The sequence below is a fragment of the Drosophila suzukii genome, assembly GCF_043229965.1.
Source record: "Drosophila suzukii chromosome 2 unlocalized genomic scaffold, CBGP_Dsuzu_IsoJpt1.0 scf_2c, whole genome shotgun sequence".
Classification (NCBI taxonomy): domain Eukaryota; kingdom Metazoa; phylum Arthropoda; class Insecta; order Diptera; family Drosophilidae; genus Drosophila; species Drosophila suzukii.
This window is the reverse complement of record NW_027255896.1, coordinates 5929264-5943475: the sequence shown is the minus strand read 5'-3', so window position 1 is coordinate 5943475 and position 14212 is coordinate 5929264. Positions and strand designations below refer to the sequence as shown.

General features: G+C 37.9%; 1 protein-coding gene across 16 annotated transcripts in view; it reads right to left on the bottom strand.

The window, feature by feature from the left end:
* The window catches only part of rl (Mitogen-activated protein kinase rl), a 554163-nt gene that overhangs the window by 482816 nt on the left and 57135 nt on the right, over positions 1–14212 (bottom strand). For all 16 annotated transcript variants that reach the window (XR_011605503.1, XR_011605500.1, XR_011605501.1 and 13 more), the window contains exon 3: positions 7596–7722. Coding sequence is in view for 11 of the 16 variants with exons in the window: in XM_070998782.1 (XP_070854883.1) it covers positions 7596–7722 (127 nt within the window). In the remaining 5 variants the exon portion in view is untranslated. The remainder of the gene's footprint in view (positions 1–7595; positions 7723–14212) is intronic.

Genomic DNA, 14212 nt, shown 5'->3' with positions numbered 1-14212 from the left:
CACCAGTCAGAGGTTCAGCCTTTGGTGGGAAGGTGATTGCTTGAGTGTGATCCTTTGTTGTTAAAGGATCACGTCGGGGTCACCAATGTTTGTGCCTAACCGAAGTAGACACTTCTGGGTCACACCGCGGGACGAGGGGATATGAGCACTTGTCGCTGGCACGGGGACGCTTTGCTGGCAGGACGATCGCGTCGCGGCAATGGCAACGATGGTAACTGCGATGCCGGACCACAGGCGATGCCGAACTGCGCTCATGTTGAGCTAACGTAGGTTAGCTGCTAGTGGAGATAGTGTAGTACGAGCCCTATTCCCAGAGGTAGGAAGTAGAACCGCGGAGTTATGAAATGCGTTGATAACTGATTTATTCTTTATTTGATACATGTTCATAAACTACTCGGAACACGGAAGTTTAGTGTAATGATTAGTGAAGTAAGCTATATTAGTAGCAGTTGTGCTGACTGCATTGGTGGTTTAGTGTGCCGTTGAGTCGGTGAGACGGTGAGTTAGTGAGACATAGAATACGCTGATCAGCAATTCTCATCTGCAGTGGGTGCTACTGAGCGCCTGGTACTGTTCCCAACTTGGCTATTGCTTGATTTGTTGGGTGTGGTCATGTTGAGCAGGAGTGCAGGAGCAGACACAAAGGTTTGTGTACGAACAACCACAAAAACCCCAAACTGAAATAAAATCATACGGGGACCCATCTCACTAAACTCATGCCTAGCAAAAATCCCCGACAAAATAACAGCAAAAGGTTGTGGTGGTTCGTTTCAAACAAAGACCTCATTTACAGCAGCCAATTCGGCTTTAAAGGAGGCAAATCTGTACAACATACAGTCGGTTTGGAAAATAGGCGCACGTATCATCAACTGTTAAAAACTTTATGACAAAAAGGAAAATAATAGTTAAGACCGGCACCTATATCTCCAATACCTTCCCCCTTAACAATGGCATCCCGCAAGGCTTTCTAATCTCTGTCATTTTACTACTCACAGCCTACAGCCCTTACCAACATCATCTCTATCCCCAAACATATTAAGTTCTGCACTTACGCAGACGACTTTCATCTCCTAATAGAACACAACTAACTCAAAAACCCCACAACGAGTTAACAGACACCTTTAACTAAATTGACGAGTGGTGAACTCACTCAGGCTCAGTCCTTTCAAAAGACAAATGCCAGATACATACAGGAGACACTACTAAACCAATCACAGACATCCTCAAAATACTAGGACTCACTATCAACAACTCACTAGCTACTTAGGAATCGTAGGAAATGAAAGCGCAAACGAGGCAGCCAAGTGGCTGCTAAATTCCCTTAAACTCTCACTGCCAACATACACTCCAACGACATAAACCACTTCTTAAAAAAAGAAGTACCAAATAAACAATCTAACATACTTAGTTCGCAATCCAACTGGTGCCAACAACATTTCAGTTAAAATTTTTTATCTAGCATGAAAATTGTGGGCGCCACAGGCTTGGGCGGTTTGTGGGCGTTAGAGTGGGCGTGGCAAACTTTTTTTTGGGTCAATCGATAGGTATTGACGAAAACAACACATTTCAGTTATTCTAGTATCAAAACTGTAGAAGCCACAGTTTTGGGCGGTTTGTGGGCGTGGCACTCTGCTGATACAAACTTACGCTGCGCAGGAATCTCAGGAATCTGCATGACTAATCCCAGTATTGTAGCTTGTATAGTTTCCGAGATCTCAGCGTTCATACGGACAGACGAACATGGCTAGATCGACTCGGCTAGTGATCTTGATCAAGACTATATATACTTTATGGGGTCGGAAACATTTCCTTCTGCCTTTTACATACTTTCCGACGAATCTAGTATACCGTTTTACTCTACGAGTAAATAAATAAATAACTGAAATGTATTGGTTTTGTCAATACCTATTCATTGGTTTAAATATGTTTTTGCCAAGCGAACTCTAACGCTTAGGCATGCAGATTGAACAGACTTCTGCGCTTGTGGTAGTAAAGTGCCACGATCACAAACGCCCACTACACTGAAATCTGTTTGGCGCCCACATTTTTTAAGATTTTATAAAAGTGTAAATGGTAATTTATTAATACCTATTAGAATCTTGCTTGAATCTATCCAAACTTGCTTCTGCTCACTGTTCAACGATTTTTCGAAACACCAAATTTTAAATGTATAAAAAAGTATTTTCTGAAGTGAAATATCGTGACAATCGCGTACCTGTTTTTCATTTTTTTGTAATCTTGTTTCTTGTTGATATCTTGCAACGACTCAAAACACTCCTTGTGAGGCAAGTATAGTTTAAAGTAATAATTGATAATACGGCTTTTGTTGGAGTATACTACTGTTGGCAAACAGTAATGTGAATTTGTTTGTAAAACAAGAGAGGAAGTTAACTTCGGCAAGCCGTAGTTTGTATACCTTAGCAGTTATAATTATTAAATTTAATTCGAAATTCGTAAAAATACAAAAAATGATATTCCCAATATTATAAGATAATACGTCAAAAAACACCAAAGCTATAATTTGTTTCATAGTATTTTCCCACCACTTTTCGGATCGTTCCTATAATATAGTAGTCCGATTTTGATAAAATTAAATTCGAAATTCAGAACTAATTAAAAAATGTTATATCCAAGCGTAGGAGGTTATATGTTAAAAAACACCAGATACATTTAAAACAAAATTTTATTATTCTTATGGGAGCTATAAGATATAGTGGTCCAATCCAGCTGGTTCCGACTTTTATACTACCTGCAAAAGAAATAAGACTTTGGGAAAAGTTTCAGCCTGATAGCTTTAAAACTGAGAGACTAGTTTGCGCAGAGACGGACGGCCAGACGGATAGGCGGACATGGCTAGATCGACTCGTCTAGTGATGCTGATCAAGAATATATATACCTTATGGGGTCAGAAACGTCTCGTTGCAAACTTCTGACTGAAATCATAACACCCTCTGCAAGGCACTATGTTGAATTTGACCCGTTTCCTTGGCCAAAACTCATTTTTCGCGAGTATAAATTTTCCGTTTTTTCAATGTTACCATGTTAAGAAATGATCAAAATGCTATGTTACATACCTAAAATGTTAACTTAACAGTTTAGTGTTACAATAACAGCTGTTAAAGTCAGCTGTTGCAAGCAAACAACACGTGCTGTCTTAAAGGTTAACTTTGCGGTGCAATTTTAAATTGGCATATCTCTGACAAAAAATCATGTAATAATCAAACTCAAAATGAATATTAATTCTTGATACTAATATGTTGCGTGTTTCGTTCGTATTTTTCTAACAATTTGTATATTTAGCAAGTTGTGTCCCTTTGTCACTTTTGGAAAGAAAGTTGAACTTTTCAAAGAGTTTAAAAACAAATTTCAAATTATTTCAGTGTCTGTCTATATACTAGAGGTGCAGAAACATCAATGTTTTTCGATGTTACATCGATGTTTGCCTGTTAAAACATCGGAAAAGCGACGTTTTCTGCATGTTGTAAATTCTGAATTCCGAACTAGTAAGCACATTGTGCGCTTTTTGCGCCTTTTTGCGTTATTTGATTTAATAGGAAGCAACATCTTAATCAGCAATGCAGATCTCCTAGAAGTGTGGCGTAAGCAAAGGAGCTTTTGTGAGAAACAAAATTCTATATACACTGTTATTAGTGACAAAATTGATGGCAACGTTTTGGAAGAAAATCATCGTTATTAAAAAGATAAAGTCCGAAATTTTTCTGCAAATTTATGGCGAATGTGCAAAAATGCTGTAGGAAGGTGGAAAGGTTCAAAAAGACACATTCAAGCTATATGGAAGGTTATATGAGCCTTAATTTAACTAGAGAAGAAGCCAAAGGACAGGAATTAAAAAAACCAGTTGGACGTCCAAAGATGCCATTCAATATAAAAGGTAGAAGAGCTCAAAGAGAGCAAGCAGCCGACCTCTCCGCGGGACAAAAACATAACGCAAGATGACTGACTCAACCGGCAAGCATAGGTGCTCGTAGGCGCGGGCTAGTTGATATTGCTGTCCTATTAAGATTATTTGCATTAAACCCTGGAAAAGCCGTCACTATTCGCAAAGTGATAAATAAGCACGTGGTACAGCCTTCGCGATCTTCCGCTGCAGACACCGTAGCAAACGTTTCTTTGCAAGGCCTATTGAATCACACAAAAAGTCGAATAGTGAATTATCAAAAAGAGGCTATTGCAACGGCACTGAACATCCAGCCGTCTGACTTTTTATCTGCCGAATTGATATTGAGTTATGGCTTTGATGGCAGCACGGGACAAGCTAACTATTATCAGGCTTACACTAACGACCAGTCCCAAGATGCAGACTCTTCACTGTTTGCCACGACAGTTATGCCTCTTCGTCTGAAGTTATTAAAGATGTGAACAAACGTATGGAAAGCGAAATCAGTGCATTAAATTCTATTAAAGTAGATCTCATTGAAAGGCAATGTATATATGTAAGGTTTACCTTGTATTTGACTGTAATTGATGGCAAAGTGCTTAATGCCCTAACAAATACGAAATCTTAGCAAGCTTGCCCAATCTGCACTGCGACACCGAATGATTTTTTTGGTAACAAAAATTTTAAGTGCATTAAATTTGTTCCCATTCTCCACAATCTAAAATACGGTTAAAGTCCATTACATGGTTGGTTTAGGTTTTTTGAACTCGTACTTCATGCTGGGTATAAAATGGATGCAATGCACAATGCACAATGCAGATATAGTGGTCCGATCCGGCTGGTTCCGACTTATATACTACCTGCAAAAGATATAAGACTTTTGGGAAAGTTTCAGCCCGATAGCTTTTAAACTGAGAGACTAGTTTGCGTAGAAACGTGCATTAGCACTATTTGGGAATATTATAAACTGTAATATATTGGGTGGGCAAGAAAGTCATGTCGTTTTTTTTAGTAATCGTTTTTAATCTAATTTATTTACGACTAATCGAGCACCAGGGTCACACTTTTTAGTATCGTTTTAAAGCTTATTGTCTTAGGTACTATCGACGAAAATTTGGTAATTATTCGATAACATTTGTGGAAGCTATAGCAAATTAAACATGGAGGACCAAAGTGAGCATTTTCGGCATATTTTGCTTTTTTACTTCCGAAAAGGAAAAAAAGCGGTCGAAGCTCGCGAAAAATTGTGCGAAGTGTATGGTAAAGATGCCATGAGTGATCGCCAATGTCAGCGCTGGTTTGCCAAATTCAGGCTTGGAGATTTTGGAGTTAAAGACGCCCCACGTTCTGGTCGACCATCGGCCGTTTTTGACGAACAAATTCAGGCTTTGCTGGATAAAAACCGGCGCTATTCAACGCGGGAGATGTCAGAGAAGCTCAGTGTGTCGCATACAACGGTTGAAAACCATTTGAAGAAACTTGGCTACGTAAGCAAGCTCGATGTTTGGGTTCCGCATAACTTAAAGGAAATTCACCTAACTAAGCGTATCAACATCTGCTATTCTCTGCTGCAACGGATTAAAAACGATCCTTTTTTGAAGCGGATCATTACTGGCGACGAAAAGTGGGTTGTTTACAATAATGTCCAACGAAAAAGATCATGGAGCAAGAAAGATGAGCCAGCCCAAGCCACATCAAAGGCCGATATCCATCAGAGGAAAGTTATGCTGTCTGTTTGGTGGAATTGGAAGGGTGTAGTGCACTTTGAGCTGCTGGGACGGAATGAAACCATCAATTCAGATGTGTACTGTCGCCAGCTATCCAATTTGGCGGAAAAAATTAAAGAAAAGGAGCCGGCACTAGCTAATCGCAAGGGTATAGTCTTTCACCATGACAACGCTAGGCCCCACACATCTTTGGTCACTCGGCAAAAATTAACGGAGCTGAATTGGGAAGTGCTACCACATCCACCTTATAGTCCGGACTTAGCACCTTCAGATTACCATTTGTTTCGCTCTCTTCAAAACTCTTTGAATGGTAAAAACTTTGATTCAGATGAGGCTGTCGAAAACCACTTGTCTCGATTCTTTGCTGGAAAAGACCAAAAGTTCTTCGAGCGCGGAATTATGCAGCTGCCCGAGAGATGGTCATTAGTGGTCGAACAAAACGGCCAATACATAATTGATTAATTATAAGTCCTGATATAAATAAATCATCTTTGAAAATATTGAAAAAAAACGACATGACTTTCTTGCCAACCCAATAACAACATTATTTTTCACACTTTATGTTTAATGCACAAAGCGTTTTTTGTGCTGCATAAGATGATTAGGTTGGAGGTGCATAAAACGAAAAGACAACCGTTTTACTTTGATCCGGAACTGCAACTGAACCTTTATTAGCAGAAGAGAGATTACATGGGGTTGATAACAGAGGATTAACAGAGTGTAATTATGTAGTCGATTATTAAATGAGATTATGTTTATATTATTGGGTACAAGAGAGAAACCAGCTGAGGGAAAGATCAAGTTTGACCGAACACCTTATAAATTTTGAAATCTAAAGCAACAATCAAAACTAAAAAGGTAACGAAAGTAATACGAAACACTAAATCAATTTAAAATTGTTTGTACTTTGTTTACGCTTACAGCTTGCCATAATTAAACTGTAACCCGGTATTAATAAAATTAGTCACCTATTAAATGTTATAAGTGGAATATAAAAACTAACCTTTTTGACGTATTCCAATATTCTAAGTGTATTCCTTAATATTTTTATACCCGTTACTCGTAGAGTAAAAGGTTATACTAGATTCGTCGGAAAGTATGTAACAGGCAGAAGGAAGCGTTTCCGACCCCATAAAGTTTATATATTCCTGACCAGGATCACTAGCCGAGTCGATCTAGTTATGTCCGTCTGTCTGTCCGGATGAACGCTGAGATCCCGGAAACTATAAGAGCTCGGCTATTGAGATATGGCGTGCAGATTCCTGAGCTTCTTACGCAGCGCAAGTTTGTTTCAGCAGAGTGCCACGCCCACTCTAACGCCCACAAACCGCCCAAAACTGTGGCTCCTACAGTTTTTATGTTAGAATAAAAATTTTAACTGAAATGTATTGTTCTCATTAATACCTATCGATTGACCTAAAAAAAAGTTTTCCACGCCCACTTTAACGCCCACAAACCGCCCAAATCTGTGTCGCCCACAATTTTCTTGCTAGATAAAAAATTTTAACTGAAATGTATTGGTCTTGTTAATACCTATCGATTGATCCAAAAAAATATTTGCCACGCCCACTCTAACGCCCATAACGCTTAAATCTGTCTACCGCCGTTAGGTGGCGCATTTTAATATCGCTTTGCTTCTTGCATATCTCCATTTAGCTGAGTAACGGGTATCTGATAGTCGAGGTACTCGACTATAGTGTTCTTCCTTGTTTTACTTAAAAAATTTAATATTTCTGATATGAGAGAATTTTACAGATTACAAACAAAAAAACTTAAAACTTTAAAAAAAGAGTTAAAGTCGCTTTCTATCATGGAAATAAAGGGTTCTGAACTAAAAAAGAGATCACCCATAGAGATCATTCCCTCAGGGCAAGTAATTTTTGCTGTTTGTTTTTAATTTTATAAGAAAACTCCTCTTTTTATTGTTTTGGTAAATTTTAATTTGCAAGCTTTTTAATATATATAGTTACGTTTTCATGTTTAAATCTTGTCAATATGGTTATTTCTCTAAGCGTCCTTTGACAATAAGTTTGGTGCTCAAACGGCGATATTTTTTTTATTGCAACTCTTTGGCTAGTTATCGTATCATCGGCAGACCTAAAAAAAAAAGGATAAAAAGCGGTTAATCACGAGTATTAATTAAATGTAAAACAAAAGCGGTTATAGAAAGCAAATTAATATTAAGGAAGTAGTTGGGTCAGACTCCTGCAGTATGAAGCATAAGACTTGATATTACTTTGAAAAAAAGAATGGGTTGGAGGACAAATTGCATACTTATCAATTTTTGTTGATTTTGTTTTCTCAAATAAACCCTAAAATATTGTTTATAACTTTTCTATTCTAAGAACTCAAAATACCGCAGCGCTTGAGCTGCTGGGCTGACTACCGCTCTGCTGGCCTAAAATAACTATTAATCCGAGTAAAGTCAAACCATAATCGTTGCGAAATGACCTACTCAAAACGTAATGAAATCACATTAATATCGCTTGCCAAAACTAAAACTACGTACGTTCGATGGAATTCAATTATGAAAAAGCCTGGGCGCGATTAGAAGCTAGGACTTGGTTTCAGATTGCCAAGTTTAGTTCATAAAATTGGATCCAGAAACTAAAAGCAAGCACGATGAGCAGCATCGTGCAGTATGCAGTCTACAGAACATATACTCTCTTGTCAATTGTTTGCAAACTTATTGCTCCAACAACGTCGAGATTATGTAAACCAATCTGGGATGTGTAATAATTGCTTAAGGACAACTCATCGCGTTCAAGAATGCCAGTCTAGATAAGCACGCAAGACATGTAGAGAAGAGCACCACACATTGCTGAATAAATCCGGAGTGACAGGAGAAGTCTCGTCGATTTCACATTTTTAGATAGAGAAACATGCTTCTGACAGTAATATACAAAATATAACGCTGTTTACCGAATCTCCTAAAAGGAGCCTACAACCAAGTGACGTTATTGAAGTTCAAGACAAATTTGGCAATTTGAATCTCGCTTGGTCTCTTTAATTCTCATGCTCTGAGTGAACTTTTTCACAAAGGCAGACAAAAGGTTTACCAAGAAGTTGAAGAAATTTGCATCATTGCATCTTGTGACCACAAGGCCTAACCAAAAAGCTTCGAGTTGTTTTTGACGCCTCTGCTAAAACAAGTTCCGGTAAATTATAAATGACCTCTTGATGGACTGATGATGATGACCATCACCAGGACTAAGTCACATTAATTTCTTTACGTTTAAAAAAAATTGCAAATAAATAAATTTGCACTTACCGGTGACATTGCCAAGAAGTACCCCCAATTTATAGTCAGCGAGAGGAACAGATTTTTCCAATTAGTACTGTAGAGACCAAACACAAATAGCGCTGTTCAAACTTACCACCCAAATAGTGACTATGTGATGTCTGTTGATCCCTTTTTTAGCAATCAGGTCTCTTTACTATCTGTTCGAGCTACATAAGGACAAGTATCCTCTTGGCGCAGCTACTATTACATCTGATCTTTACGTAGACGTCCTTTTGACCGGCGCAGACAGTTTAGAGGAGTTGCAACGCAAAAAGAATAAACTAAACAACCTCCTATCAACCAATGGACTCCTAAGATCAGCAGAAATCCAACCAAATAAGCTTAGCGTCAATGGAAGAAGTTTTTATCAAACTTGAAGAAACGTAAGCCACCGAGACTTTGGGCATTGCATAGCAACCTACGTCAGATAAATAAGTATTTCACAATCAATTCAATGTAACAGAATCAATGTTGATGTACTGTTCTATCATTCGTTTTTGAGAATTTTTCTCTAAGTTATAGTCCGATGTAAAACTTTCCTGCGTGGTCTTTCATTAAAAGCCATGTTTAAGCAAAATATGGCAGGGATTGGACGTGGACCTAGAAGGTATAGCACAGCTGAAGTATCCAAAATACGTCTTCACATCAAAGAAAACCTTTTTTAAAATTTACGGCTATCGCAACCATTAGAAGCCAAATTGTCAAGCAATTTCATATCTCACCAATGCATTATGCATACCGTTACTAGCAATTGTTTACATTATCATGGGCTCCTACGAATTGTTTATTACATATACCGCTTTTTTAATGGTATCACGGTCAACCGCCAGTTGAAACCAGTTGACGCTCATCTTATCCCAAACTCAGAATTACACTGTTCATTTTGGATCATCGTCGCTCATGTGCAGCACGTATTATTTCCAGGTGACTTCATCGACTTGCAGGAAAGGAAAAGAGTACACTTCCTTTTAGATATGAAAGTTAGAACATGAACTTTACTTATCTTTAGAGTGGGAGAAAGTCTTGAAAACGCACATTTACCCCTTGACTCATAACATCCATTCCTGTATCTCAGCGAATCCAACATCGCATTCGCAGGCATTCCTTCTCTGCGCTGTAACATTCAAACTACACTGAAGATGACAAAATCCTTATTGTTTTGGGCTACGAATCTTAGAAAGTTCATTTGATGTTCAATAAGTTTGTTTGATGTTCAATAAGTTATTTCGATGCTGGTTATTAAATGGGTTATACCTTTATGTATAACAGTTTCTGTAATTTGAATTTTGCTTTAGAACTCTTCTCTAAATTGGATGACTAGGCGCTGTTGAGAGTGTTGGGAAATGTACTCCTTTTTTGTACCTTGTAATAAGAGATATTAGCCATAAATAAATACCCAGGTAAGGATAAACGTATATAATTTTGACAATGCATAAGTGCAATGTTAATGTTACTCCACGAAACAGCCAAGAAAATAAACATCCCGAATTCCAGTGATTCGGTCTTTTGCAATTTTTAAAACCTAAAGGTAACGTGCAAATGTGTTGGATTAACTTATTTGTCGCTGTATGATTTGGAAATGTATTAAAAGCGTATTGAGAAGACGAGGAACCAATGGAAGTGGCGCTCGTGAAAGAATATGTCTATATTATCGTTGAAAAGGTGGCATTTGGAACTGAAAACCAAGTATAAAATCATTGTATTTTGTTATGAGTTCCTTAGTTAAAGCCCGCAAGGAAAATTGACATCGAAGGAGAGCATATTCGTCTTATTTAGGGGGGTCACAGAAATATCTTCCAACCAACTTTCCCCCTAAAAGTAAATCTCGGTTTCACAGAAAGCGGTTACAAAATAAGTAGACGAATTGAAACCAACCAACTAGTAGGCTTTGAAGAAATCAAGCCAAGTTTACTGCGAAACTGTATAGATTCTAGTTGGTTTTCAAGCCAACCGTCACCAAGACCCTCGACGGTTTCTGCGACACTTCCTGATTGTGTTATATGAACTCTGCAAAGTAATAATCTGGGTCCTGCGACGAAAGGTAACCGCACAATTTAATGGACCGTGCCCGCACTCCGCACAATAAGGTAATGGAACCAGAAATTTCGCTGGGTCGGCTCGTTAATAGATCATGTACAACAACATTCTACGCAAAAAAAATGGAAGCAGGCAAACGAAAAAAAAAAATGTTTGTCAAAACTGGGATTTGGAGGCAAAATGTACATTGTGGTGCTTATAACAAGTTTAGTTAACTACTATAACGTGGCCTCGACCATTAGATGCTCATTACTCAACTTAAGGGAATGCGAGAGGGATGGATATATGTTTAAAGCAGCCCTGCTTTTTTCACCAACACAGAAAAAATATTTTCTAAGAAAGCTTCAAATACTCCAATAATTGTATTGCGCCGACGTTAAAATTACCCGTTAGGAATCGCAAAAAACGCATTTAAAAGCGGATGAAAGTCGCTCCGAAGGTACGCGCTACCTGTGCACTATGGGGACTTTGACCTGTTTTTTTGGCATAAATTAATAACTCCTGAACTATGCAAGGTATTTTGATCAATTTTTTTTACTAGTGGTCGGTACACCCTTAGATTTAATTTGCAGAAGTGGGGGTGTCGCCCAACCCCCCCCCCCCCCCCCCCCCCTAAAATTTTTTTTTTTAAATTTAACATGTAATTTATTTTTGATTTCAATGTTATAGAGGAAGTCATGATCGTCTTCTTTCTTATGGTCAGCACCGTCTAAAAATCCCTTTGTAGGTTTCAAGTCACATGATAGGAATGCTATGATTTCATGTGGAAAGGGAAGTCGCTAATGTTTCTGAACGCGGCTGCTTAAATTTACCCATGAAATTATAGGATCGGAAGTCCATTGTTTTTTGAAACACATCTGTGATGTGTGTGTCTCTGCTGTGCTTCCTTGCATGGTGAAGTCTTTCGAGCAGCTCTCCTTGCCGCTTGTACCAGTAACCTCAAATTATGTTTCTAAACCGTGAGAGATGGCTGCTGCATCCTTTTTCTGGCGTACTGTGCCTTTTAAAGAATATGTAATTTTCGACGTCCATTTTATTACCTTTTCGGCTCTACTTTTCTTTCGTTTCCAATTAAATCCAAGCATACTTGTCCATCCATAGTGAAGATGTCCATTTTTCTTTTGCAATTTTGGCAAAATTTAAAAATTTACGGAAAACACTCGCGCTTTCTCCTTTAAACGAGGTTCATTCATCTAAGGAGTATTTTCGAGGATGTGCTCACAAATAAAAGCGAATACGGCACTCTGTTTGTCACGGCCGTAAGTTTGCTTGCGCCACTCTTCTAACAGGGCCGCACTGCAAATCGAGAGGTTGCTACATAAAAATGTAATTTTTGCAAAAAGTCGCAAAAAGCGCAGATTGAGGCTGGATTCTTTAAACTAGGAATAAATCACTCTAAAAGATGGTCTAACACACTCACTCAACAAATTTCAACATTTTTAGTAAACTCTATTCAAAGTGGGAATTTCATTTAAAAAATTATACCAAGACATCACTTGCTAAATTTATAAATTGTTTGAAAAATACACACAAAATAGGCAATATATTAATTTAAACATATAGTACACACATGCAGAAGAAATATCCATTTCAAATTTGAAGGATTTACGTCTTGTCGTTCAAGAGATATAAGTTTTAGATTTCACAAAAAAAATTAGGCTCAACAGACTCACGTGCTGTTCGCTTGCAGCAGCTGAGTTTGACACCTGTTATTTTAACAGTGGCCTGTTAAGTTAACATTTCCGTTATGTAACATAACATTTTGATCTGTTCTTAATTCGATAACATCAACTTTTCGCAATTTTGAATATTTTTGAAAAACAGATTGATGCCAAAAAACAGGGCAAAGTCCCCATAATGCTGTGGTAACAGGATATTGAAGTGCCATGTTATATAGGTAGGGTATGGCGGCTTTGTTGGCCTCCAAATCGCCATTCTCCGCTTCTTTGTTTGGCAGGCGTTTTAAAAAAGATTTGTGCGCTTCCACAAAGTCTTTAAATGGGTCCTCTAGGCAATAACAATATCACGATATAGATATAAAATTTGTATACAAAAATATCAATGTTTTGAAATATATTCAACAACCCGAAATGTGAGTCGTTTAACGACCCTTTTTGTTTTAATTGTAATTTGGTTAATATGCTACGGAAAGGACGGAAATTAAGTTTAAACCAACTAAAATTGATTTAATTAACAAAAATAAATATTATTTAGATATAAGGAGTATTTTTGAGGTCCGTTTTATTGACTTTGACCTTATCTACAAACTTTCCAGTTTTGGCACAATAAACCAATATTTTGTGTCTTTTCAAAGAAAAAACTATTTTGGTTTGTTTTTTTCGAGCGTAAGTTTAAGTAAATCTCAAGCCGTTTACTTAATATTTGACACATTGGCAATGCCATTTGAGCTGACAATGTGGAAATAATGGGTAGCTTAAAAAGCAACCACTAGATAAGCACCATATATAATGGCTTCCAATCAGTAGATGTGCTGTTAACAAGTAGGCAACATCAATGCCCGTTGTGGCAGAGTGGTTTTGAACTGACGACAGATTCAACACACACAGTTGCTTCCCATTTTCTGTACCAACGGGTTGCGGCGGAATAAAACTTCATTTGATGCACTTTTTGGCAGGGCTTGTGCCAATTGACTGTTGTGTTATTTAGACGTCCATTACTCTTCATACGCTAAAGAAGTTCCGGCCGTTGTTGCTGCAGATATGTATGAGAGTACTTGCCTCGACGGGTGATGAAACGACGAAGTAAACATTTGTGAAAGGCATGCTAAGCTATGGAATCATATTGCGTGCGCAAATTATCCAATACTGTTGTGGTACGATAATTGCTGCTGATTTGCTGCTTGTGGTGTGCAATCTCGATTTAATTGCAAAATATTGATTATTATTTGGTTATAACTTTTTAGTGACTAGCCCGATTTTAATAATTTGGCATGTAGATTGATAATAAAAACAAAAGCTAATTTAAATTTTTACGAATCTTACTCTACGACTAACGGGTATGAAGATTGCACATTGCATCATATTGCATCAGACAAAAGGTTACTTGGACGGCCCGCACGTGGTAGAATCTGTCCAGACTTAGAAGCATAGACTGCCACACTGCCCAATTCTTGTAATAGGCCTTTTTTCTATTATACTACTTGTTAAATTTACTATTAACATGCTCCAATATACTTATAGTTTTATCAAAGAAATAAAAAAAATTAATTTGCTAGGCCCTCGATGAGGCATGGCCCAGCTTCAGATT